The sequence below is a fragment of the Drosophila rhopaloa genome, unplaced genomic scaffold (assembly GCF_018152115.1).
Source record: "Drosophila rhopaloa isolate 14029-0021.01 unplaced genomic scaffold, ASM1815211v1 contig_115, whole genome shotgun sequence".
Taxonomy (NCBI): domain Eukaryota; kingdom Metazoa; phylum Arthropoda; class Insecta; order Diptera; family Drosophilidae; genus Drosophila; species Drosophila rhopaloa.
In genome coordinates, this window is record NW_025334990.1 from 12,678,191 (window position 1) to 12,704,058 (window position 25,868).

Here is a 25,868-nt window from a genome sequence, read left to right on the forward strand (position 1 = left end):
AAAAAACTAGGTAGGACTAGGAACTAGCGACTAGCAATGCGGACGCGCCTTTTTATTGGTGCACCTTCGGCGGAACCGCAGGACAACGATGACGAGAGGATCCTCGACAAGGATCAGGAAAATCGAGGGCGACCTCGCTGCATTAGAAAACTAGATCAGTTTTTTGTTCTATGCGAACGATTTTTGTGCCCTGCTCTCTTTATTTCACTTTATGCTTTATGGTTTATGGCCCCGTTTCCATTTCCATGTCCTTTGTTCCGGGCAAACAAATTCTGGACGGAATTATGGTATATGCAGATTTTTATGGGCACGGCGATCTGGTTCGCGGAACGGGAGTGTCCTGCCGCGAGGACCTTAGCGACGGTCCTGGTCGGGAGTATTAGGAAAGTAGATCACGTTTTTTGTTCCCATTGTGCGCTTTTTTCGCTGCGCTAGTTTTTTTCCCCGAACCCAGCGAACTGCTCTAATTTTTTAATTCTTCACGGGTTTTTATTTGGGCTCCTGGAAAAACGCGGACAAGGTTAGCGCTCTACTTACCTGTAATTGTGGCCATATAGCTCTCACTGCTCTCGTTTTTAAGATCCATTTGTCTGCACGGGCATTCATATTTTTATGAGGTCGTTCCTTCGGGCCGAGCTCAGCATAAAATATGCCAGTTTGTTTTGTCTCTGGCAATTATTGGAAAATTCCGATGCTTTTCCCCTGGGGAGAAATAAATAGGTTGTGCCATAAAAATCTTTGGGCTTTGCATGTAGTGAGGTTGTTTTGTATAACCATTAAAAACATGAGGCAATAGTTTGCCCAAAGTTCCATCAAAGCCTTTTTTATATTTCTCACGTAAACGCTGCTAATTCGTCGATTGTTGGAGAAATGCTCTCCGAGTTGAATCGCTTTTTTACGATGTTTGTAAGAAAATTAAATTACTTATGTTGTTATACACTCCTCAGACATTTTATGGTTATTTGAGTGCGGGGAGCAAAGTTCTGTCTTAAGTGGAGGATGCAAACCACCACATTTATTCGAGGGATGATGTGCTCTAATACATACCGCCCCACCACGAATGGGATGGTCTCTTTGAATAGAGAGTAAGGAACAATTTAGGAAGATTGAGGCGGAGTTTAAAGACGAACTATATAGATTTTTAAAATATTTTTAATTATTTTTCCGACCTTTTTTATTAAAGAACTGGAAGGTTAAATGACAATTTCCATCTTGTCTTGTATGTTTAAAGAAATCGATATGTAAAATGTAGATACATTAAGAGGCTATAACTAATGTTGAAATTATTATTGTATTATCATTTTTGTAAGATATTTTAGTAAATGGTAAAAATCAAGATAGTATTCATAACGTTTCTGGTATTAAATCTATGAAGGTAAAAACAAAGAATGAAAGTATACCAATAAAACATGGGCAAAACTAATATAATATAATAACTTAAACGATTTGTTTTTAGGCATTTTGATGTATTTTTAATCATGCATCAACATACATATATTTTAAAAATCCAGCTATTTTAATTTTCATATTATATCCCCTTTATAATTCACAGTTTATTAGCAGGCATTTCTCAAGATACAAATGAAAAATGTTTTAAGTTCATTATGGAAAAAACATTTCGCCCAAAAAAAGGCTTTAAGGACATATTCTTGAATCACTTACTCGACTCATTCTTCTTTCGCAATCACCATAAATTTGGCCCTTTTTGTTGTAATTGTTTTATTACAGAAATTACTCAATCATCAAGCATAATTCCCTCGTTTTCGTCGTTTTATTGCCAATTTTTGCACTGCCTTGCCTTTTTCCCCGTCCTTCCCTTCATCGTTTTGCGAATTTTCGCTGGCATTTCTACATTGCGCATACAATTCGTCCAGTGTTTTTGCTATTGCCATTGCAAATGCCATGATGACGGACATAATCAGCGAGATCGGCGCTTTGTGAGTGCAGAATGTGCAATAAACCGGTGAACAAACGGCGAGGGATTCGCTTCCAAGTAATTCTGGCTGGAGAAATGCGAAAGTGTTTGCGGATCGGGATCGATGGATTGCAGGTACTTACAGTAACCTAACCCAACCGATCGCCATAAAGGGTATTTACTGTCGCTGCCGCAGCCCCGCTTGACGACTTAACCCAAGCGGTCCATTCTCCGGACGGAGTCAAAGACAATGGCTCCGGCGGTGCACAATAGGCAAGGTTGTAGGTTGTGGGTAGGGTTCAATCCGGGCCAGCACTCGTACCTTTCCTTTTGCTTTCTGGCCAAGAAGGCTTGGATGGGCCTTTTCCAGGTCACGAGTAGGTAAACTCCGATGCCGATGCCGAATTCCCTGCCCCGGCGAGTTAATGCCAATGCAAATTGAGGCGCAATATAACCCAATAATTTTAACTAACTCGCAGGAGCGACATATATCCTTCTTGGTTACCCGGTAATGCATAACAATGGGTTTGGGAAATGGGAACTGAAACTCGGACAGATCGAAGGTTCCTCGCTGTGTGTGCCGTGTTAATCCGTTTGCCATCAGCCAGATTATTAGTCAATTGCAGAGTTTCGCTTTCGTCCTCGTTTCACTTTCGAGTTAGATTTTATTGCAGCATCTTGAACAATCGTCTGAGTTTGCTAACACGCTGTGCTCTACTTTCTTCCAACTTCAATTGAAGGGAATTAAAAGGAATTCGAGCGATTTTGACTGTTTACCAGTTATTTACCGGGTTGCGAAGTCAGGGGATTCCTATCCTATCGCGGGCGTTTGTTTGTTTGTTTTTGCTGGGATTAGCCGAGGGCTTGACTTGGAACCCAATCCCGATCCCAAATCCAATCATAATCCCCTTTCGCAGGCCCCTTGCATTTTCATTAGAAAGTCATAAAAACACATAATAATGATGTCGAAGGGATTAAGGACATGTGAGTCCAGGCAGCGCAATTAACGGACTAGCGAACTGGGTTATTTTTTTGCGACGACTTAACCCTGATCCCCCAGCTTAACCCATTTGAGGCAGAACTACCTGCTTCTGCCATCCAAAATCCACAACATATCCAACTTGCGCAAGTTGTCTGCCCCAAAAGGACACTCTTTCCCGGTACAGTTGCCTCTGGGCATGATTATATCATCATAATAAATGTTTTGCCAAACGAAACCGAAAACTTTTCAAATTAAGTCCCGGCAAAAGGGCAGCCATTATCTTGTCATGGCAGATACCAAATGGAGACCACCACCTCCTCCTCCATCCCCCTTTTTGTCCGGGGTTGATAAAGTTCACAAAAACCCTGAAAAGCTAGTGTGAGTCTGTTAAACGTGCGGCATAATATTAAGACTTCATAAAAGCGCAAATAATTCGCTGGCAAAAGGCGATCGATAAATATAACACATACACACTGGGTACATAGCGTATACGTTTACTAATACCACCGCCCGACTGAGCGGCATAATGCCATATCATTCTTGATGAAGCCGATAAAATCCCATTATTAAGGGGGCCCGCCCGTCCCGCTCGCTCCTGTGGCGCTGCCGCCTGCGGGCGGGCGAGACAAAAGATTCGCTCATCCGCTATGAATACCAAATCGGCGCTCTCTCTCCAAGTGGCCAGGAACAGGACCGGCTCCATGGCATCTCTGCATCTCTCCATCTCCATCCCGCTGCTCCTCCGCATGCATTGGGCATTGTCCCGCCTCGTAATCGCCGCTCAGCAGCGGCTCTCTGTACCGCAAGATTAGCACCCGCCTGCTGCCGTCTCGCTCGCACTTGCCTGCCGGCACATGATTGGCCATCCCATAGATGGCGGCCATTTGCCTGGGCAGAGCGGAGAGGTATAAAAGGTCGCGGGGTGGCTGAGAGCGATACACTCGAGCTGTGACCGCCGCACAGTCAACAACTGCCTTTGAACACTCCGCACCCACACACACACACACTCATATATATATACATCGATTTAACATCTGCGCCGCGAAAGATGCACGGATACCGAACATACAACATGGAGAGCCATCATGCCCACCACGACGCCAGTCCCGTGGACCAGAAGCCGCTGGTGGTGGACCTCCTGGCCACCCAGTACGGCAAGCCCCAGACTCCTCCTCCATCGCCAAATGGTAAGTTATTGGATACTACTGCTCCACTGCGACAAGTTACTTACTCCCAATTCTTCTCTCTGCTCCAAATAGAATGCCTATCCAGTCCGGACAACTCCCTGAATGGCAGCCGCGGCTCGGAGATTCCCGCCGATCCGTCGGTGCGTCGCTACCGCACCGCCTTCACCCGTGACCAGCTGGGTCGTCTGGAGAAGGAGTTCTACAAGGAGAACTATGTGTCCCGACCCCGCCGCTGCGAACTGGCCGCCCAGCTCAATCTGCCGGAGAGCACCATCAAGGTGTGGTTCCAGAACCGCCGCATGAAGGACAAGCGCCAGCGCATCGCCGTCGCCTGGCCGTATGCCGCCGTCTACTCCGACCCCGCCTTCGCCGCCTCCATCCTCCAGGCGGCGGCCAACAGTGTGGGCATGCCCTACCTGTCCACCAGTCCCATGATGGCACCAGGAATGCCGCCCATGGGCACTGGCATGCCCCCGATGGCCATGCCTCAGATGCAGGCCATGCAGATGCCCGGCCATTCGGGACATGGACACCCGGCGCCATATGGACAGTACCGGTACACACCCTACCACATCCCCACCCGGCCGACGCCACCGCATCCCGCTGGCCCTCATATGCACCAGCAAATGATGGGAACCAGCGCCGCCACATCAGCGTACTCCGCCGGCCTGCTGGGAGCCCTGCCCTCCGGCTCCTGCTATCCGGGATTGAGTGTGCCCAAGACCCAGACGCCGCCACTGGACCTGCAGTCCTCCTCCTCGCCGCACTCCTCCACGCTGTCGCTCTCGCCAGTGGGATCCGATCATGCCAAGGTGTTCGACCGCAGTCCAGTGGCCCCCGCTCCAGTTGCCTCCGCCGTTCCCCTGACCACCACCAGTCCGCTCCCGGCTCCCGGTCTCCTGATGCCCAGCGCCAAGCGACCCGCCTCCGACATGTCGCCGCCGCCCACATCCACCATGATTGCGGAGCCCAAGCCGAAGCTCTTCAAGCCCTACAAGACTGAGGCGTAAGGCCCTGATCATCAACCTGATCCTGATCCTGATCCTAATCCCTGCCCCCAAAGATTGTACAAACTAGCCTTAGTCAACCCCTCATATATTTATTCCCGAAGAATTGTACAGATTGTAAAGTAAAGTAGCTAAATGTAGTGATAATTAAGACACGAAAATCAAAAATAAATGCGAAAATGTTTGAAAATTATACGACACATTGTTAAAACTACCTGGTTGTGTGGGAGTGGGATGCAAGTGGGCGTGGCATACCTGAGTGTGCTACGATTTTATGGACCTGGTCGCTTGGATTAGCTGCTTGGAGAAACCTGGCGGGACAGCTGCTGGCTGGACAGCGACCTTCGCAGGGAAACTGTGGCGAATCGACAGAGTGTGCCGAGTGTCCTTCGGCGTGGCCACCCACAAGTCAGGAATGGGATGCCCCGGCGGGGGGAAGGATAACATCCACGGGGGTTTGGCACAAGCCAAAGGGAACCAATGGCTTATTAATGTGATTTGGGAATGGGCTATATTGAGACCCAGTGCCACCCCGCTGGGCAGTGTCCTTCGATGCCAGGAGTTGGGCCCACTCCCTGCCACGCGTCAGGTTGCAATTGCCGTCGGAATCAATTTCGGATGTCCTCGGATCGGATTGGGCTCGCCTAATTAATTGTCACCTCACCCGTTGCGCCGTGTCCCTGGCCTTATGTTTGTTTTCTCTTTTTGGGAGTGACAAACAATTGTCATAATTGAGAAATCATCAGCAAGGATATGCGAGAGTGAAAGAGAGGAGAGAACAAATCAAATCCCTATTTAATTGCCGGGCAAAACATGTGTTTCAATTGCTTAGCCAGGCTCAAAGGGGTGTCAATTGCTCATAATCCCGCAGCTAAAAACCAGAGTCAGCAAAAAACGAGGACGGAAGCTAACTTCGGCAAGCCGAAGTTTTAATACCCTTGCAGACTTAGCCGCAATTGCTAAAATTGAAAAAGTAGCGAAAAGAATAACAAATGTGTAAAATAATAAGCCCGAAGTCTTCTTAATAAAAAACATCAAATTTTGACCGATTTCACCCTATTGTTCCTATGGGAGCTATAGGATATACACGTCCGATCAGCACGAGCTTTTACCTTGATGAAGGAATGCCTAAAAAAATACGATTTGAAAAAATTTATGGTAATAGCTTTTACACTGCGCGAAATATGCTGAAAAACATCAAATTTGGACCGATTTTACCCTATTGTTCCTATGGGAGCTATAGGATATAGACGTCCGATCGGCACGCGCTTTTACCCTGATCAAGGTATGCATAAAAAAATAAGATTTGGAAAGATTTATGTCAATAGCTTTTAAACTGCGCGAAATATCCTAAAAATCATTAAATTTTAACCGATTTTACCCTATTGTTCCTATGGGAGCTATAGGATATAGACGTCCGATCGCCACGCGCTTTTACCCTGATCAAGGTATGCATAAAAAAATACGATTTGTAAAGATTAATGTCAATAGCTTTTACACTGCGCGAAATATCATAAATTCTTGCAAGATATATCCAATTGTTCCTATGGGAGCTATAGGATATAGACGTCCGATCGGGGCGATTTTCAAACTTGATCTGCGTACATATGTTTTAGGACGATTGTGAAAGTTTCAGATCGCTAGCTTTTAAACTGAGCTCGCAAACGGTATTGAAACAGACGGACAGACGGACAGACGGACAGACGGACAGACGGACAGACGGACAGACGGACATGGCTATATCGACTCCCCTATTGATCCTGATCAAGAATATATATACTTTATGGGGTCGGAAACGTCTCCTTCACTGCGTTACAAACTTCTGACCAAAATTATAATACCCTCTGCAAGGGTATAAAGAAGGAGGAAGGGATATGAAAGGGGAGGTGGGGGGTTATACGATAGAGATACAAGGATACACCCAGTCACCCCTGATCCTGGCTGTGTCTAATATCTAATTGAGCGCCTGGCATCAAAACATGTTTTGACACTTGCCAGGCGAGGCATAAAAAATGGTCCGTGAAGTGTTATCCTTCGAGTTCTGGAGTGGCACACCCCTTTCATCCGGATGCTCCTACTCCTGCTCCTGGTTGTTTTTCTGCGGCTACTGTTTGGCTGGTCCTTTTCACTTGGGGGATGGCATGCGAGCACACAAGTGGCAGCATTTTATGATTTGATAATAAAGATACGCGCTCAGGGGAATTCCCCCGGCAAATTCGGATACAGTAAATTAAAAAATAGCCAAACAGGAAATCTCTGCAGGATTGTCGAGAGGAAAAAACCAATTGCTGGGTGGTGGATAACGCAGGTTGATAATTAATCATGTGGGGATTACGGATTAGCCCTGTTGAAATACAGAAATCATCAAGTTGTTTATTGCAAAATTATGCGACAAGCTGCCGAAATGGCTGGCAAGAGGATTAGTTGGTCCAAAAGGGCAGATGGGAACTGGTAAATAGTCGGTGGTAAATGGTAAATGGTAACTGGAAACAGCTGCTCAACCGGCGGCATAAAAGAGTTAACTGATTTTTGGGATCGAGGGGGTAAATGCGATATTATTATCAATTAGGCATTCGACTCTAATTCGGCATTGTCTCCGCTGGAGAACCGAGATATTACCTCCATTTATGGGGGCAATCAATGCTGAATCCCATGGATACATAGCAGATACTCAGATACTCAGATATCCAGATACACTGCCATGAATGGTCGGCACTTCATGCGAAGTTCTCCCACGTCTCACAAGGAAAACAGAAAACAATGCATTATTCAACAGCCAAGGCTCTATACCTCTGCCATATGATGTGCAAACAAAATTAAGTTTTATTGGGGCGTGATGAGTGAGTGAGCGAGGAACTAGGGATTGGCTTTAGTTCGGAGTTTATGTTTCAGTTTCAGTTGTTGCTATTGCTATTGCTGTTTCTGATTTCTTTTAATAGTGAATTAGCACCTCGGAATTGGCCGTTTATGGCCCTGCTCTCCGCTTTCCAGCTGCGGAGCCGACAAAAGGCAGCTTTTGTGGCCAAGACGACCGCAATTCGGGCTCTCCATCGATTTATGAGCTACGAATTTCACACTAACTGTCAATGAATATAAAGTGATCATCAGAGGGCGAGGGAGATCTCCAGTTGGGCAAACGGCAAGATCTGAAGATGGATCTAGTCATAGTTATCCAATACCCCCGTGTTAGAGAGCAGGATTATCCCACAGATGCAGTCTCCATTCACACAGCAATTGTGGCCAAGAGTCGAGAGCGCTAAACGAAGTTGAAAATACTTTACAGCCCTGCCAATAGATACCTCACCTCTGAGGTGAAGATGAGGGGTTTTGCAATCAGCCAGCCGATGAATAAACATCTTTGTAAAATGATGATGCCAGCACTGAAATAATTTCACACGTTTCTCGCACACACAGCATACGACGAGTATATGCGTCATGTGTCCACGGATTCGGATTCAAATTCACATTCACATTCAGATATTAATATATGTATCCATGGCATGTTTGCCAATTTGCACGCTGTCCATTAACGGACCATGCGCCGTTTATCTGATTCGCATTTCTGTTCTGCCCGCCAGCCTCGTCATTTTCATGGATATTAACGGCCTGATAATCGCGACAATCAAACTCATGTTTAGCCAACATTTCCATACAGTGTGTGTGAGGGGGGGTGGATGATACGATACGTCGGCAATTGGTCAGGGTTCACTGTAAATGGGAACTGGCAGTTAGAGGCCCGAATCAATTGCCCTGATGGATGCTGCGGCTGTCCGAAGTTGCAGCTTTTCGGGTCATTCGCAGGGGCAGGAGGGCTATAAATCTGCAGGCCAGATAATGAAACTAGAATGATTGCGGCAATCACTGGTGTGGCCAGCAGTCAGCATCTATAGGGTCCTTTGCGCATGTCCTGGATACACACTGCTCACATAGTGATAGATACAGATACAGATACGGATACAGATACAGATACATAGAGCACTTTACATTATGTGGCGGAGGACGGCCGATTACCGATTCCGCAGTTCAGGGCCTCAGGACTTTTTCAGATCCTGCGCACGACGTGTCAACTTTATTGCGGTTTGACTTTGCCCCTCGAACCTGGAACACCCACCATCGAACCCCGAACCTCGAACCCAGGACCCTCCTCCCATTTCCATGATTTACAATTCTCGTTTTTTTCGCGTTATTTTTTTAGGGGCTTTAATGGCCATCGTAAAGCCGCAGGAGGACTCTAGGATTCAGGACTCTGCTCACATTTCGCGCACTGATTCTAAAAAATGAAATCATTTTTTCTCGAATTTTACGGCTCGTCTCGAGCAGGACTCTTTGTCCTGTCGCGGCCCTTGTCCTTTTTAGCGCTCGACTCTCAGTTTTTTTCGAGCATTTCAAGCATTTCGGGCATTACCTAGGCGGCGTTTTATGGCGGAGATGATATTCGCTTGGGCTCGGTTCCGTTTTTTAGGCCATAAAAATTAGGCGGCATAAAAAAACTGCATTGGAATTCTAGTTCTAGTTTCAGGTTTTTAGGTTTCCAGGTTTCTGCCAGCCCCGAGAAATTCGCATTTCGCGGAATTCGGAAGCGGAACCAAATGGTAGGCATTCGATGACCTTGCCTTTTGGCCAAAGGCCGTAAAAAAATTGACTCGCTGCGGTGCGCGGAATATTTTTTTAGAACTGACTTTCCAACGATCCCGATCCAGGGTTCAAATCGTAAAAAAATGCAGAACAAAAAGCGGGCATTTCGACGGCAAATGATCTGTTAATGGGTCGGGGCTAAAAAAGTAAATCACAAAGTCACAAGGTTGTCGGCGAAATCGGGGCCTGGTTAAGGATGTGTCGCATACTAGGAAAGCCGCAGGACTCTCCGTAGTTCAAAGCTCCCACCGCCCAAAAATAATTCCATCGAAGATTCACACGACTGGCGGGGATCCCCCTTTGAAATGGACCGCCGTTAATAGCCACAAAACGGCAAGTGACATGCAAATTAGGCGGATTAATTGTGCCAGCGGTCACGCCGATTAGGGGCGGAATGACCTTGCCTCGCTTCCTCCCCCCACCCCCCTCTATTATCTGAAGGAACCGCCAACGGCAGCAGCAGCAGCAGCACCACCAAAACCAAAACCACCGAACGCATGACCTTCGACCTGCTGCATTGTTGCCTATCTGCGTGCTGCGACTTTTTCTTCTTTTTTCACAGGCCATTTGCGTTCGCTCCTGCTGTCCTTCGTGTCCTTTTTAGCATGCTAAAAATCAAAATATCGACAATCTGCGCGATCCTAGCCGGAATTCGAGTGGGATTAGTCGTTTATGGCCCACGCCCTCAATCCTCCATAAAACACTAAGCGCTTTCGCCTAATGTATCCCTGGATATTTAGATATCTGTATCTGTATCTGTATCTCTAGCTGGGTATATGTATCTGTATCTCTAGCTGGGTATAGGTATCTGTATCTGCTGCTCTGATGAATAAACAACAGTTTAATAGAGTGCTGCTCAAAATGGCTCCCACTCATCCCCATTGGCAGCTTGGAATCCCGAGTCCGGAATCCGACATCCGAAAGCCAAAAATATCCCATGGATGCCATCAATTAGCATACAATTAAAAAATGCTTAAACAGGGAAATCGACTTGGGATCCGAGTGGTTTGGCCACAGATGCATTTGTATCTGCAACTCCAAGTGGCAGGCAGCAGATCAAAGCGACGACAACATAATTGCTGCTTCACTTCACAGTTCTCAGGCACTTAAGATATTGCGGCATGTATACATATATATATATATAAGTAGTAGTCCGGATCTGCAGCTCCCTTAAATCGATCTTTTTACGAGTACGTCTGCCCAACTCGAGGGTGGCCCATTTCGATTGCCGATGGCGCCTGCTAATTGAGATTGCGGCGATCCTTTGGCCAGCCACTTGAGGCCATGTCCTGCGGAAGTGCCGCCACTTCCTGGTGTCCTTTGTCCTTGAGGCGGATCAAAGGGGGATCTAGATCGGGATTGGGATTAGGAATCTGGGAATCTGTGAATCTGTGAATCTACATAGAGTGTCACAACTCAGTAATGATAAGCAGACACATACCTGCCACTGATCCACGGCAAGTCCGAGACTAATCCACAAATATTGTCAACTCTTTGGCTCTAATCTGTGGCCTAATCACTTCCCTGAAATGCATAATTGTGCCACGGCTTTTGATACGCTCTGCCAGGAGAGCAAAAAGGAGAGAAAAGGATCCCAAAGGAACCGCAGCCAAGTGGCAGTTGAGATTGGCAAATCCTGGCTATAACAATGGCCGGAGAATGGACAACAAGTAGCGGCGAATTAGCAATCCTATCATGCTTTTATGGCCAGGCCAGTTTCACCCGAACCGAACACCCAGTCAACCCCTTTAGGGCGATAATCCTTCTAAATGTTTGCATTAATTTCGAGGCGTAAACGGATTAGGGCGTTTCTGGCTGGGCGGAACCCGCAGCAGAAACCGCCGAGAACACTGCGCACTGCACACTGCACCGACTGACCTGAACCCGTCTAATCCTTTCGCATTTGCAACTGACTTCTGCACTGGGTCCGCCCCTAATCCTGGCCAGCCCTGCCTGCGCCTCGCGAGTTCCCGGTGTCCAGAGTAACCGGATTATCTGCGATTACCCCAGATGATCCGCAGAAAGTCAATCTGGTTCGGGCCTAATGAAGTCAGCAAAGTCAGCCAAGTCAGTTGGCTAAATCCAATCCTTTCGCCCCCTTCTGTTTATTTGTTTGTTTTCGTTTGTTTTGAGAATTTCTGGCAATTAAGTTGCCCCGATTCGATTCGCGGGGGCGGGCGCATCAAATCCTTTCGGCATACCTGTCCATCTCCTGGTAGCAGATATCCAGATAGCCAGGCATCCAGTGTCAAGGCTGCAAAGTCAACAATTCGGCAACGCATTTCCCATTTCCCCTTTGTCCGCCGTTGCGTTTTTTAGCCATAACTCGCGTCTTTGTTCGGGCCAAGTTTTTCCTCTTCAGCCAAATTGCGGAGATGATGCGGGGATTATGCGCTGATTGCGTGCAATTATGGACATCCTGCGAGGCTGAGCGAAACTTCCTGCTAAATCCTTTCATTAGCCAGCAGAACCCCTTTGTCCGACGTTTCTCCAGAGTCCTTGACGGGTCCTTCGACTCCTTTTTCGGAGTTGCAGCAGCTTGCGTAAAATTTCATAACCCTACGAGCGGCAGTTTCGCGGAAATCCTGGCATTATCCTTTTTACCTCTTGCCAATCCGTTGGCTAAAAAACAGCTCCGACTTCCGCGTAACTGACTGGGCAAATAAATAAACGAAAAAAAACGGCGAAAGGACTAACGATTCCCAGGTAGCATTGCGAATTCCGTCAAATTACGGTCCGGTTATATAACGGGTTTATATGATGGCCAGGATCTGCAGGACCTCCGGGATCTGCAGGATATAAGGAAGCAGGCAGCCTCTGTTTTGATTTCGGCAGCTTCAGTTAATTGCTCGGACGGCCAGCAATTGCCGGCAATTATAAAACAGCGCAGATGTGACGCAGCTTCTATATCTCTATATCTATATATCTCATTGTGAAAAAGGGGAGAGGGGCGAGGGGAGGGGGAGGGGGTGTGTGGATGCGTGGGTGGCTCACAGAGGGGGGGGTTTTGGTTCAACGGGTGATAAATGTGCGTGATTTGGAATGAATGCGCATCGATTAAAACCGCAGGGCAATCAATTTAGCGCCTTTTACGCCAAATTGGCTCGTACACAACCAATTAATGTCAGCGGGTGAACTGACACCCTCGCCCTCTACCGCCACCCCCCTCCTCTCCTCTGAGCCATCCACCCCCGAAAAACAATTACAACAACGAAGAGGGAAGGGGGAGAACAGAGGGACGCTGCAGATTCCGCTCAATAAACCAACAATAAAGCGAATCCAGCGTGAGGCGTCGACGTCTAATTGCTGTTAACTCGTCAACTAGGAGAACGCTCCTTCCTCGCCTGTTCCACCTCCTCGTCCTCCTCCTTTCCCCCCTTGGCTGTCTGATTAAACACATCGGAGAACTGAGACATACAGTCGGGCATCTGTAACGCCAACACAACAGTCTGCCCCGTGGAAATACTTTTTTATCGGTCTTGTTAATGCAATAAACTAATGTTTGAGTTGTTGTTTCCATATAAACAACAGATTTGAAACTTAGTGTTATACAATTACAATTTGAACTATTTTTCTCTATTTTATTTCTGAACCAAGAAATATCTTTCCCATATTCGATTCTTTTTAATTTAAATAGATCGAGAACATTAAGATTTTCGTTGATTTCTTAGAGATTATTTAAGGTGTTAAAAGGAAGATTTTAAAAATGTTCTAATCGATTTAATTTATTTTTTAGAGATTGCTTCATGGTTTAAAAGAATTTTGGATGAAAATTTCAATAATTGCTTCAATTCTAGAACTGGGATCATTGTTGCAAAAATCCAAATAAAAGGAACTGACAATATATTTGTTTGCGAAAATTGTGTATGTATCTCTTTAAGAGAAAGATACTATACTGATGATCGGGCGAAACCAAATGTTTATTCATAGGACAAATATTTTTATGAAGTATTACGAAAATTATAGCTATGCCAGTCATTATATAACTGACTGAAACCATTTGGGCCCACTTTTTCCATCTTCAGTTATGGCTGAGAGTTGAACTTTAAGTTCTATCTTTTTCTATCTTTAAGAATTTCGCCAGATTATCGATTCAACAAAGGGTACCAAGGTTATTGATAAAAATCTCTAATGATAAAAACCCAAGAGAAAAGCGAATAACTAAAGTTCGGATTCTGGGGAATAAAAACGAACAATTTGTGTAAAAACAAGTAAATTCGAGTTAAAGACGTCCGACTGTACAGCAAAGTGTTGGGAAAGGGGGCGCGGCTGGGGCGCTGTTTGCATCATACACCGCAATGAATGAGTGCCCCATAATTGTGACTTTGAGTCTGAGGCGATTCCACTGCTCTGCTGCATCCTCTGCCGCGGAAGGCGACGGCCATCTTTATCAGCCACCCCCACATGCCCCATACTTCTTTTTTTTTTAAGATACAAACTGGTTTCCGCTCGCGCACTTTCTCTCTCTTTGCGCATGCGCTCTTCTATTAAAAGAGACTTGCCACCGATTGGTGGACTTCGTCTGGCGTTTCCATGGAGTTAGCTCCCATTTTTTGGGGCAGCGGCCACGCCCAACTCTCCTCTGCCGACGTCGCTGCCACTCTCCCAAAAAAGACAACAAAATGTGAAGCTAAATAAAACGCTGCCATAATTGGCATCGTTAATGCCGAAACCATGAATACTAAAAAGTTTTTACGAGCTTAAGCTGCAGTTGAGCAGTTATTATGCAGGGCAGGTTGATGGCCGTGTATTCCAGGGGATGATTTTAGTAACTTAAAATAAGCTAATATATTTATATATATACTGGATGCAGTATTGTCTCCCCTACAAAACTCCTTGAAATTAATCTAAATTTAAATTCTACACAAATGTTACATTCATTCTACATTAAACTCAAAAGCAGTATCACAAAGTGTGCAACACTTTCGTAACGAACTTCGTTACGTTCTACGTAAGCCCGTTTCATGTCAGCGATCTTTTGTCCGTCAGTGCGCCCATGCTGCCAGACTTTAAAACCAATTTGAAATACTTGGTTCAGTAAACTTTTATTAAAAAAATAAACATTTAATATGGAGCCTGCTTTCGCGACTTCTTCTCCTTTTTGACCTTAAGCTTGTCACCGACGACGGTGCTTCCTCTTGAGTCTGGCGACCAAACCGTAACAATTCCGGACTCGCCGCCTGTTATCAGTGATTTGCTCTTGGAATCATACAGACTTTCCCTCACGATCTGCTTGTTTCCTTGAAAATTGGCCAGCGGTTGTAGACTATTTTTGGTGGTAACGCTCACGGAGCGCAGGATCTCCCTAAAAGAAGAATATTTAGTTTTGTAAAAGGCAAACGTAAGCTTTAGTCTCACCCCTTGTTGAAATTCGTGCCCGCCAGCAGGAAGATTTCTCCGTCCTCCTGGTTGTGCGCATTAATCAAGTTGAAATTTGATGCATTTTTGCGCCTTATGGCCGCTGTGACGTCTGGCCGCTCAAAGGAAGATACCTCGTCGCCCTCTTCGCTCTCGTAGCTCTTAAAATCGCCTGTGGTCGTAATGCAAGATATGACGTCCTTGTCGTAGACATTCCTGTGCCACTGCAGACGGGCAACGCTGCTCTCTGTGTTGAAGGTGTTGAGCAGTGCCTCATCCTCGTCCGCCTCCTTGACATCGAACACGTTGATCAGCCCGTCCACACTACCCGTTCCCAGTGTATCCGGATTCTGGGGATGGAATCGCACAGAGGTGATGTCGTCCTCGTGGCTGTCGCAGTAGACGCCCATCTGCCGTCGTTCCCGGACATCGTAGAACACCAGGAACACGTTGCTTTGAAACTTATTGGTGCCACAGCAGATGATCCGCCCGTTGGCGTTCCTGTCGAAGCACGTTATCGACTTGGGCACTAGAGCCACCGATTTGTGCTGAGTATAATTGAACCTAGCCTGTTCGCCCTTGATACGCAGATCGTAGAGGCGTACATAGCCATCGGTGGTGCCCACGAGGATGTTGTGAGGTCCCTCGTCGAGGAAGTGGACGCCACAAATGCTCACTTGCTCGGATTCCGTAGGTGGAAGGTAACTGAAGTTTGAAAGTTTACCGGCTCCGGCATCCAGATTGTAGATGTGAACGGCGGAATTGGACAATCCTGCGGCAATCCGAGTGAAGCTCTGGTCGGCGGATAGACTAAGGACATAATCACGTTGCAGGGAAACGCTAGATTCGTCCTGTGGCCTGTACTGCAAATGGAATTCGGCGGCAAGAACCTGAGCGCTACAGGTGTCCTCGTCGCCGATGTCTTCCTCGTCTTCCGAACTTGGCAGCTCCTCGGCGGCAGCTTCTGCAAGGAGCAAATAATAAGTAAATTGAATTTGGAAGAATTAAAAATAGTTAAACCTTGGCAATACTTGTTAAAATCACTCATTCTTGTTTGAGTATCGCACGTGTATCGAATGACGCTAGCGATGGACACCTAGCTAGTTTAGAGCTAAGTGAAAGGTAGCTTTTTACAAATAGGGTAGTTTATAGATAAGACATTCAAATAGCAAGCCGATGAGACAATAAATAAAAACTTTTTTATTTTTTTGTGTAAAGTAATCATTTAACCAAATACTAAATTGGTTTATTATAATTTTCAGAGCGATATTGTTATTTAGCTATTTATTTCCTAGCCATTTTTCAAATCAAATCAAACAACATCGCTTGCAATGCTTCTTCTTTCCTATCCAAGAAATTAATTTAAAATTTAGGCGCAAACTATTTTCATGCTTAAAAGATCATAAATTTCCGAAATATGAGAGCATGTCAGTATTATCTGAAAAAGTTTGTATATTGCCGTGTAAAAGTAATAATTTATAATATTCTTTATTTAAAATCTAGTAAGATAATTACTAAGACCTACAGTTCATATTTCACAATTTGATAAAACGATTTCCCAGGTACCCATAATAATGAGATTGGTATTACCGTTTAATATCGTTCTGTAGTTTTATTCTTTATACAAAAGTTAATTTCACAAGAAGCCATTCCGAATACGACATATACATATGCACTTGCCATAAGTCAGTTGCTTAAATATTTTTTTCGGTTTGGTATTGGATTTGCGTGTTCGTTGAGGTTTCTTGATTGCCTGACTTGACTGTGTTTTTTTGTTGTTCTTTATGGTCATATAAATATATATGTACATATTTATATAGGTTCTGCTATTTTATATTCAACAAAGGACTCAAATTCCTGCGCAGCATCTCTAACAAGAAGAACTCTTCAACAAGCAACTATGTATTCAATAATTATATATATGCGGGCTACAATATAGATCCTATTCACATGAAGTCGTCGTAGTCTTCGGTGAAGTCATTGCCGTACTTTTGGTAGCCGTCAATATCCTGTGAAAGAATATGTTTAATTAGTAATCTGATTGATCTAAACTAGGATCCAAGGACTCACGTCGTTCTCGGTGCGCAGAGTGACCTTGCCCTTGCCCTTGCCAGCGGGCTTCTTGGCATTGGCCTTCTCTAGCTTGAGCTTTTCCGAGTGCAAGATTTCCACGTTCATCTTGACCTTCTTGATGTCAGCGGCGCTCACTTGATAAGACGGAAAATCAGATCAGATAAGGGGTATGCCCAAGCATAAGCCAGATGATCACTCACGGTTCACGCATAGGCTGCGTACCAGGTCCTCGACAAACTGGGGGAAGTGCTCCGACTCGCGGTATTGGGACACTTTCCAACTGAGCGTGGCACCGAACTCTTTGAACTCCTCTTTGCTCTCCGGGTTGAATGCGTCCAGGCCACCGCTCGTACTCGTCACGCCAAATGCATCTTGAGCGTGTTTGAGGTCTGAGGCCTCCTGTATTTTTTGCAGACGCAGTTTCTCGGCCAGCTTATCCTCGGGCGAGAGGTTTGCCAGTCGTTCCGCTTCCGCCTCTTCCTCCAAGCGCTGTGAAAGATTATGATTTTTTATAATATTCTGTGAAGTCTAGTTAAAATTTCTTTTACCGCTTGCTGCTCCAGTTTGGCCTTTAACGCCTTGCTTGGCTTTGGCTTTGATGGGGCTTCTGTTTTCGTGGGCTTCTCCTCATCCTTCTTCTCTTCTTCATCCTCCCAGCTGTCCTGTGGGTGGGAAAATGCAAAAGATTGTGTGAGTCTGGTCCGAAAGTGCACACGTGTACAGCAAAACGAAAGTGAAACCGAGTGCACAAAAACAAGTTTTGGCCCCTGACTTTTGTTGTTGTGCGCTTTGCCACATCTGCATACAACATTGCTTTCGGTTTCGTTTGAATTTTAGTGGCCCCACCTTGATGTCCTCGTCTTCGTCCTCGCCCTCCCACTTGTTTACGCTGGCGGCTGCATTTGGTCGGATGACCACTTCACTGTCTGCTGCGGATTCTGAAATATTACAGGATGAATCACAGTAAAATCGTCAAATTACAAGGGTTTCGAATACGGTTAGTTGGCAGGGGCTAAAAATAAGCATCAAGGCTGGTTGCATGGCACTCCAACAACAACAGCAACCACGACGGCGACCACGTTTATTGTCCGCCGAAGATGACGCACCGCCCCCGCCACAGGAAACTCACCCCAGTCGTCGGCCATGTCTGCGGATTTCTATATATTTAAGGGATTTGTGCTTTTGGATAGGTTTGTGCTAGGATCGACTTCGTTTCCAGCCTCGCAACAATTTCGGGAATTTTCCAAAACCAACCAAATCTACAGAATACTTTTAGTGTGACCAAATCACACGTGGCAGAGAAAGCTGGAAACAAAGCGGCTGATAGGCAGTTGCTATCGAATATTCATAGTGCACACTTTAACTGCAGTTAAATATATATTTCCGAAATTTCAACGGTTTGTTTACTGCTGTTTTAGTGAACTGAATTAATCTGTTTAATTGTTGAAAAGCAAGGGGTCTACAATTTTTTCATAACATTTGAAAATGTATCTGAAAAAAAGAAAATCAAAACACAATTATTAAAAGTGTTTATCTAAAGGACAGAACAATTCAAAAGAAAATTTTTTATAATAACGGTAACTTTTCGATTTATTTAATCCAATATTCAGGCTATGGAAATGTTTCCAGTGCAATGTTCTAGCTAATTTGCATACCCACAACCCTGGTCACACTTACCATCACGGCAATCCTAGAACTATCTGCCACATCAGATTTTTTAAAACTTTGTATACTGTTTACCAGAAAAAACAATGTCATAGAAAATTTAGAGTAAATTGTGATAGCAACATCAAAAGCAGCCTTGTGTGTCGTTCTATCTCCATGTAAAAGTGGGTCCGGGAAAGTCCCCGTTGCTCCCCAAACGCTGCAGCATCCGAAAACCATTCTCGAAACAAGTGGAACGAATGCGGAGAAACACACAACACTTGTAGAGCGTCCACACATGGTAAAAGAAGAGCCGCAGATTGCAGCGAAGACGTGTCACTAGGGAAAGAGTTAACGAAAGGCTAAAAAAGCGCGCTCAAAATGGCCCAACCCAGCGGAAACTTATCCGGAAACATGCAGCCGCCACCGCCTTCGGGAGGCAGGTTCTCCGTGGACCTTCAAAGGTGAGTGACCTATAACAATGAAGGCATCTGAACTAATACGACATTTCTCCCCATAGCTTGCCCACCCTGTCCAACCTGCCATCGCCGCTGCAGATCTTCCAAATGGTGCGCAACTCTCTGCGACCTTGGATAGTCTTCTTCAACATCAACAACTTCAAGACGGCCGTCAGCATGCAGCGCCTGAATAACCGTATCCTACGGAATCTCTCCTACTTCCAGGCCAACTACGTCTTCATCTTCTTCGTCCTGATGATCTACTGCCTGTGAGTGAACTTAAAGTCTAGCAAGAGCTTCATATCTAATAGTCTTACCCTCCTCCAGCATCACGGCACCCTGCATCCTGCTGGTAATCGTGGCCGCTGCCCTAGGTTGCCACAAACTACGAGTGCGCAACAGCAACATCACAGTGGTGGGCCACCAGTTGACACCCAATCAACAGATAATCGCCCTCAACTTGGCCACAGCGCCCGTCCTCTTTCTGGTGGGTGCGGGCTCAGTTCTTTTTTGGACACTGGGCGCCTCCTGTTTCGTGATTGCAATGCACGCGATCTTCTACAACATCGATGCTATTGTGACGGAGGAGAACGAGGGATTCCTCGCCCAGGTTGTCTGATTGCCAGCCAGAAGCTAAAGACTGGGTCTTCTGGGATCTGGACGATCCGCGGCGGGGACGAAGGGCAGAAATATTCGCCACTATGGGGCCTTATTAGTCGATACAATCAATATGCAATATAAACATATTTATAACGAATTCTAGTTAAGTTTTAGCCGCAGACATTGAATAAATACACACTATGACAGATTCATAAGACTATATTCCATTTGGCAAATCAATCGCAGCGTAAGTCAAGAAATTAAGCGTATTCGGCAGAGAATTTCGATTGTAATCTTTCAAAATAAAAATTATAAGTTCATGGAATTATATCTCAGATATTTTCGAGCATGGATGGGGTTAGTAAGTCATATTTATAAAAAATTACAATTAAAAACGTTTGCTCTTAAAAGTCTTTCTGCTTCAAAAAGTTATACAAAGAGTAACATGACTATTTTTATAAATGTGTGCACATCTGGTCATCCAAACATTGTAAAATACCAACCAATAACTGGTTAGCGTTTAAAAAGTTATGGCACAGTAAGGAAAATTTAAAAACACATTTCATAAAATTGTAAAAAGTCACTACTCATAATCGGAGTTCTCTGCGGAAGGCAACCCTTAAAAAAAATAAATTAAATTCACAAACAAAAGTCACACATAGGACAAGTACAACTAAGTCGTTAGTTCAATGAGGTACAGGTAGTTAGAACTAGGAATGCTTTGTTAGCTTGTGTAAGTCTTGGTCCTTCGCCTAGGCAAACTGGGCGCCAGCCAGCGTCGTCGTCTCCTGCTCCTCGTCGCTGGCTTGCTGGTCAAGCTTCTCGAAGCCATTGCGATCCCGATCAAGCAATCCGCCCAGCTTGAAGCCCTCGCTCTTCTCCCATGCATGGCGACGACTGCGGGCTCCGAATGGAAGGCAACCTGCGGAAAATGTTGGTATTGGGGATTAACTAACGGATGCCTTAAGATTCTGGTGCACAAAAACACAGCTAGATACTATTTCCCTCTTAAATCATGCATAGATCTGCGATCTGGCGTGCACTGAAACAAACCGAAAATATATAAATATATGAACGAAATTTTTTATATCATGCTTGTGTATTTTTTATAAAAGATTTGTATAAAAGGGAATGCTAAATGCAACATGAATTTAGTTACAAGATATTTAATACAAAATATATGTGCAAAGAAAGACAGAACAATCGTAAATAATAAGAGTTGCATACTGTACGAAACCAAAAAAGCAGGAATTTGTACCGAGGAGATTCAGATGTAAACTTAAATGTTAACCAATTCAAACTTATAAATACAGGTTATTTATAGTATGAGGGACAGCACAGCACAACACAGGACATTGAGTGAAGGTTTAGCACTGAGGATCAGATCAGCACAGACTCTGATTGGAAGAGGTCAGCTTGCGGTAGACCAGGTCGCTGGGCGGAGCGGAGTTAATCGCTTGGTTACCTCTTTTCCTTCGTCGGGCGAACAGTAGAGCCATAGCGAAAGTGGAGCCGGCGAAGAGTAGCATGAGCGAGGCCACAAGAATGGCCTTGCCGCTGGGATGGTGCACCGTTTGCAACGGCGCTGGCTCCTCCCCCACAGACTTGCTGATGGCGCTGTTGCTGGAATCCTTGGTGGCCGACAAGGACATCGGCTTAGCCTGCGATCTGTGCACGAACTTGTGGATGCGCATGGGATTCAGCTCGGCCACATAGATCTCGTTGCCGTCGGCTGTGACGGCCACGTCGTGGGGGTTGTGGAACTCCAAGTTATTGGGCCCGAACTTGGACACCAGCTGTTTGCTACGCATGTTCAATACGAAGCCGTGCACCTCGTTGTAGTGCTCAGGATGTATGCCCAACTCGGCAGTGGGTCCGTTCACGATGACCAGCTGCCCACCTGTAGTGGAAAAGGGATATTTTTAGGGGTAAGATATTAGAGGCTCCGTTATAGTGATCTGAATAATGAAATCTCGACAAGCCCTGCGAAACCCACGGAATTTGGAAGTGACGTCAAATTGTCGCAAGATTCTTGTGACACCTCATAAAAACCGATATCAGGAGAAGATTGATCCACTCACCCGCTGCCGGGGTGTAGGCCATACTAAAGAGGCGGTCCCCTATCAGCTGGCTGTGGTACTGTGAGTGGAATGTGCCGTTGATGGAGAAGAAGCACTGCACTCGTCCGTTCTCCCTATCCGCCGCACACAGCAGATCCAGCTCCGGAACGAGGGTCAGGGCGTGAGGAATGGCAAAGAAGTTCTGTGGCGCCACGTCGTAGGAGACCCCGGCGAAGGAGTTCTGTCCCCAGGTGAGGATTATATCGCCAGCCGGCGAGTACTTAAGAATTCGGGCATTGCAGTATCCATCCGCCACGAAGAAGTCACCGTTGTCTAGCACCGCCACTGATGTAGGCTTGCAGAATTTCCGACCTGAGCCGGGTTTGAATCTCTCGCCAAGAGAAAGCAGTGGCTTTCCATTGCCCCCACGTGGGGGAAACTTGAAGACCTGGTGCATGGCCACGTCCGTCAGCCAAACGTTCTCTTCGGGGTCGACGGTTAAACCATGCGGCATGTAGAAGCTGTGGGTAAAAAAAATTTTATTATAAAGGTTTAACTCATAGGACAGAGATTCAAAGATGCTCTCATTATTTAAATAAGTAGAGGGGTTCGACTATTTACATTTAAATGTACATATATAAAAATAAATGGCGAAATACTATTTCTGCCTTGAAAATAAACCAAAGTTCAAGGTAACAAAAAAATTGGACGTATGTATGCTAATTTATATTAATGTGATCTAGAATAACCTTTACTTTTGAAAGTCATCTTGCAGGGGTATAATTTAGTTTCTGTTTTGCAGAACTACGTAGTTGGGTGAACTAGCACCTTGATATTAATTATTAATTTTTTCCTTACAAGTTTTTTCCCCATTCGTATTGCACTTCGCCCGTTGAGGGCTCCAGCGCCAGGATAGTGCTCTCCCTGATGGGACCACGGTATTGCTCCTGGAACTCGTTCTTCAAGTCGAAGGTGCTCTGTCCCCAGATGCGGTCCACCCGGTGGAAGATCACCACGTTGCCGGCCTTGTCGAAGCTTACGGCTGTCACTGCTCCGAGCTTCACATTCTTCGCCGGCCAGGCACTCTGGTAAAGGTATGCTGGGAAAGGGATTCATTTACATTATAGGATGATTGGATATTAGGGAATGTCCACTCACTGTTGTTAAGCTTAGCCAGCTCAGTCCTGACGTTGGGAATCGTCTGTTTGGGCGGCTGTGGCCAATTGAGCTGCGTGACCCCCGATACTGCTCCCGATCCCTTGAGAATCTGCTGCATGCGATCGTTGTTGTTATCCCCATTCTGTAGATAACGCGGCGAACTTTGAGTCTGAAAAGGGGTTTTAGAGATTAAGATTAGCCCAGGTGGGGAACAAAAAAATGCCACGGAGTACTAGCACCCACGCACACTTGCACATTACATACTGCAGCAAATCAATATACCAAATATAACATCTGTGCAAACACTGCAAACATATGTTTGTTTGGATCAAGAAGCGTGGCGGCTTTAGTAAACTCTGTAACTAATAAAATGCCCTGTTTATAGACTTGAATTTACCTGTGATGCCGCTGGCTGTGGGAAGAGGAAGAGGTGGAGGAGCAGGCAACAGATTGCAGTCAATTTGCTGCCCAGGCCTTTGGCGCTGTCGGTGGAATGCATTGCTTCGGAATCCCTGTGAGTATATATAGCTGCAGGACTTTAGGCGGAGATCCAGTCCGTTGAGATTGTGCTCGTAAACAAACGTCTCGTCTCGGAACTACAAAACTACTTGTGACGCGGCCATCTTTGCTTGCGATTCAGTGTGATTTGAACAGCGGCGGAGGTAGAGCGGATTTCAAGGGGGTCAGTACTTTACAATTGTAGTGTTCTACAGTATGACCATATAATAGAATAATAAAATATATGGATTGAACTGCATATATCACCACTGAGAAACATTCTAAAAGAGTGGTTAAAAAATATATTCAATTGTATCTAAATAATGATCTTTAAATCTTCACACATATAAAAAGAAACTTAAGAAACTAATATATATTTTTGTGCACATGCTCAAATGTAGGGGCCTAAAAAGTTTTTGAGTCACTTCTTTTTAAAAATAAGGCACACATTTTCGACATTTTTGTTTGCAGAGTGTCAGTATTAAAATTGATAAAAAAGCTAATATCTTATTGCCTTATTCCATTGCCATGTGTTTTTTTTTTGACTTTTTATTTGTGTCTGATTTGAATAAATGTGTACCAGTATGTACTCAACTGCAAGGTTGAGCTTAAATATCATTGACTTTCTTATAAACAATATGAAATACGTGTTTTAATTATCCTCCTAGAAGAAAATATTTATAATTTTTAGTAAGTTCGGCAAACCCCAAAAGATGGAGCTTTTATGCTGGTGTTTTTAAATCGTTCGAGGACAATCACTCTTATGAGCATTTGTTTGTCACATATTCGGGCTATTCGATTTTAACTTATTATGGAGAAAGACTAAGTTTTAAAATTAAAAAATAACTATGCTATGATATGAATTTAAAAATATTTATTGCTTCAGAAATCCCTTTTTCTTCCCACTATCTGCACCCCTGATTAAACAGCTGAGCATGACGCGTTAGTGTATTTTGTATACTTTTTTGTTTACTTCCGTGTTCAGAACTATTTGTTTTCCAAACTCCTCGAAAATGTCGCAAACAGATCTGGATAAAAGTATCGAGATAATTAACAAGACTGAGGAGTTGGCTGATAAGATTATGGCCAATAAACATGAACTGACGGTAATGGATAAAAGGCGCCAGGAAACTCGCGAGGCAATGCGTCTAATGACAAACTCGGAGGACAAGAAAGTATGGATCACAATCGGCAGCATGTTAGTCAAAATGGAGCGGAAAAAGGCCTTGGATCTGCTTAAGAAAGGTATGTAAATGATTCTTCTTTTAATTTCTAGTACTGACTATGATTACCCTCAGATCAACAGCAAATTGAGCAGCAAATTAACCTGATTTATTCTGACCAGAAAGTACTGGTCAATAAACACCGCGATTTGGAGTTCAAATCGCCCTTCTCTGGCACCCATCTGAAGCCCCTGGCAAGGAATGAGTTCGATGCGCTTAAAGCTAATCTACCATTGCTGTGAAAATAGTTATTTAAGTAAAGTTTTCTTTAAGCAAAAACTGTTGTTTTGTTTTTGTTTTGTGGTGTGACCGTACGAGATGCGGGAAAAGATGCAGTTTCGTAAAACAGGTGAACCGACAGAATGATCCTTTTTTTTCATAAATATTTTGAAAATAATTTTTTCACTTTGTATTTTTTAAAAGTAGTTTAATCCTTTAGTCTTTTAATAGACTTGAGACTTATTATATCATTAACCATGATTACGATTTAAAATATAAATAATTGATATTAGTTTTCAATTGCCATAGTGAATTCGAACTGTTAAAAGTATCTGCTTCAGTATACGATTTATGGTATAGTTCAACTAAGTTTAATATTAATGCACCCTTATAGCATTTAAGGACAATTACTTATTTTCTTTTTGGCGCCATCAATGTATCGCAATCGATGTATCGATACACTCAATTCGATAGATGTGACCGTAATGTCCCCGAGTGTGACCCATGCGCGCAAAGCTCCCGCAGCACATTTGTTGTAGCGCTCCGTCGTTGTTGACTTGTTTCGTCGCAAGCTCCGCCAGATTAAACCGATCAGACTTTGAATCGATCGCATTGATTTCGAAACGAGACTCTTAATCGGGAACTAGCTATATATCAGATCGAAATACAGCTGACAATATATATACCCAAAAAACTGGCGAAAACGTGCGCTCTTACGTCGGTCTCGTGAGTGTGTGTGTGTGGTGAGTTCTCCTCTCCCGTCGGCCCCCCTCTCCACCTCCTCGCCCACGTTTCGCTCAGCGCGCAAAAGTAAATTTTAGTGCAAATAAATTGCTGTGCTTATCTCGAAG

The 25,868-nt window shown here is 44.8% G+C and overlaps 6 protein-coding genes across 7 annotated transcripts; 3 read left to right on the plus strand and 3 right to left on the minus strand.

Annotated features, from left to right (window-relative positions):
• Positions 1–3,851: 3,851 nt before the first annotated feature.
• On the plus strand, positions 3,852–5,284 carry LOC108040593 (segmentation protein even-skipped). The gene is made up of 2 exons (XM_017118098.2): positions 3,852–4,084; positions 4,157–5,284. Exons 1-2 carry the CDS (start codon positions 3,946–3,948, stop codon positions 5,092–5,094), a joined length of 1,077 nt encoding a protein of 358 aa, XP_016973587.1. The 5' UTR covers positions 3,852–3,945; the 3' UTR covers positions 5,095–5,284.
• A 9,468-nt stretch (positions 5,285–14,752) lies between these two features.
• LOC108040592 (WD repeat-containing protein 89) lies at positions 14,753–16,189 on the minus strand. Its single transcript, XM_017118097.1, has 3 exons — positions 16,105–16,189; positions 15,085–16,048; positions 14,753–15,031 (listed from the first exon to the last, which is right to left on the minus strand). The coding sequence occupies exons 1-3, from the start codon at positions 16,130–16,132 to the stop codon at positions 14,791–14,793; spliced, it is 1,233 nt and encodes a 410-aa protein (XP_016973586.1). The 5' UTR covers positions 16,133–16,189; the 3' UTR covers positions 14,753–14,790.
• Positions 16,190–16,670: 481 nt separating this feature from the next.
• LOC108040645 (eukaryotic translation initiation factor 3 subunit J) lies at positions 16,671–18,440 on the minus strand. Its single transcript, XM_017118199.2, has 6 exons — positions 18,287–18,440; positions 18,004–18,095; positions 17,706–17,819; positions 17,358–17,646; positions 17,155–17,291; positions 16,671–17,093 (listed from the first exon to the last, which is right to left on the minus strand). The coding sequence occupies exons 1-6, from the start codon at positions 18,300–18,302 to the stop codon at positions 17,031–17,033; spliced, it is 711 nt and encodes a 236-aa protein (XP_016973688.1). The 5' UTR covers positions 18,303–18,440; the 3' UTR covers positions 16,671–17,030.
• A 369-nt stretch (positions 18,441–18,809) lies between these two features.
• LOC108040646 (prenylated Rab acceptor protein 1) lies at positions 18,810–20,067 on the plus strand. The gene is made up of 3 exons (XM_017118200.2): positions 18,810–19,265; positions 19,322–19,528; positions 19,587–20,067. The coding sequence occupies exons 1-3, from the start codon at positions 19,183–19,185 to the stop codon at positions 19,876–19,878; spliced, it is 582 nt and encodes a 193-aa protein (XP_016973689.1). The 5' UTR covers positions 18,810–19,182; the 3' UTR covers positions 19,879–20,067.
• LOC108040644 (peptidyl-alpha-hydroxyglycine alpha-amidating lyase 1) lies at positions 20,063–23,729 on the minus strand. Of its 2 annotated transcripts, none has more exons than XM_017118197.2 (6): positions 23,475–23,729; positions 23,078–23,246; positions 22,778–23,018; positions 21,941–22,440; positions 21,325–21,759; positions 20,063–20,781 (listed from the first exon to the last, which is right to left on the minus strand). In XM_017118197.2, exons 1-6 carry the CDS (start codon positions 23,574–23,576, stop codon positions 20,612–20,614), a joined length of 1,617 nt encoding a protein of 538 aa, XP_016973686.1. In that variant the 5' UTR covers positions 23,577–23,729; the 3' UTR covers positions 20,063–20,611. The 2 variants fall into 2 exon arrangements, with proteins under 2 accessions (XP_016973686.1, XP_016973687.1); XM_017118198.2 differs by having other exon boundaries at positions 21,256–21,759.
• A 796-nt stretch (positions 23,730–24,525) lies between these two features.
• Positions 24,526–25,082, plus strand: LOC108040594. Its single transcript, XM_017118099.2, has 2 exons — positions 24,526–24,820; positions 24,874–25,082. Exons 1-2 carry the CDS (start codon positions 24,589–24,591, stop codon positions 25,038–25,040), a joined length of 399 nt encoding a protein of 132 aa, XP_016973588.1. The 5' UTR covers positions 24,526–24,588; the 3' UTR covers positions 25,041–25,082.
• The last annotated feature ends 786 nt before the right edge of the window (positions 25,083–25,868 follow it).

What these genes read in the sequence shown, in the direction of transcription:
- LOC108040593 (XM_017118098.2), top strand. Translation starts at nt 3,946, where the DNA reads ATGCACGGATACCGAACATACAACATGGAGAGCCATCATGCCCACCAC. An exon ending in TCCTCCTCCATCGCCAAATG is followed by an intron (nt 4,085 to 4,156) that starts GTAAGTTATTGG and finishes TGCTCCAAATAG; the next exon opens with AATGCCTATCCAGTCCGGAC.
- LOC108040592 (XM_017118097.1), bottom strand. Translation starts at nt 16,132, where the DNA reads ATGAGTGATTTTAACAAGTATTGCCAAG. An exon ending in TTTTAACAAGTATTGCCAAG is followed by an intron (nt 16,049 to 16,104) that starts GTTTAACTATTT and finishes TGCTCCTTGCAG; the next exon opens with AAGCTGCCGCCGAGGAGCTG. An exon ending in GGCACGAATTTCAACAAGGG is followed by an intron (nt 15,032 to 15,084) that starts GTGAGACTAAAG and finishes TTCTTCTTTTAG; the next exon opens with GGAGATCCTGCGCTCCGTGA.
- LOC108040645 (XM_017118199.2), bottom strand. An exon ending in CCAAACTGGAGCAGCAAGCG is followed by an intron (nt 17,647 to 17,705) that starts GTAAAAGAAATT and finishes AATCTTTCACAG; the next exon opens with CGCTTGGAGGAAGAGGCGGA. An exon ending in CTCTGCGCACCGAGAACGAC is followed by an intron (nt 17,094 to 17,154) that starts GTGAGTCCTTGG and finishes ATTCTTTCACAG; the next exon opens with GATATTGACGGCTACCAAAA.
- LOC108040646 (XM_017118200.2), top strand. Translation starts at nt 19,183, where the DNA reads ATGGCCCAACCCAGCGGAAACTTATCCGGAAACATGCAGCCGCCACCG. An exon ending in TTCTCCGTGGACCTTCAAAG is followed by an intron (nt 19,266 to 19,321) that starts GTGAGTGACCTA and finishes TTCTCCCCATAG; the next exon opens with CTTGCCCACCCTGTCCAACC. An exon ending in GTCCTGATGATCTACTGCCT is followed by an intron (nt 19,529 to 19,586) that starts GTGAGTGAACTT and finishes ACCCTCCTCCAG; the next exon opens with CATCACGGCACCCTGCATCC.
- LOC108040644 (XM_017118198.2), bottom strand. Translation starts at nt 23,576, where the DNA reads ATGCATTCCACCGACAGCGCCAAAGGCCTGGGCAGCAAATTGACTGCA. An exon ending in CACAGCCAGCGGCATCACAG is followed by an intron (nt 23,247 to 23,474) that starts GTAAATTCAAGT and finishes ACCCCTTTTCAG; the next exon opens with ACTCAAAGTTCGCCGCGTTA. An exon ending in GCTGGCTAAGCTTAACAACA is followed by an intron (nt 23,019 to 23,077) that starts GTGAGTGGACAT and finishes TCCCTTTCCCAG; the next exon opens with CATACCTTTACCAGAGTGCC.
- LOC108040594 (XM_017118099.2), top strand. Translation starts at nt 24,589, where the DNA reads ATGTCGCAAACAGATCTGGATAAAAGTATCGAGATAATTAACAAGACT. An exon ending in CTTGGATCTGCTTAAGAAAG is followed by an intron (nt 24,821 to 24,873) that starts GTATGTAAATGA and finishes GATTACCCTCAG; the next exon opens with ATCAACAGCAAATTGAGCAG.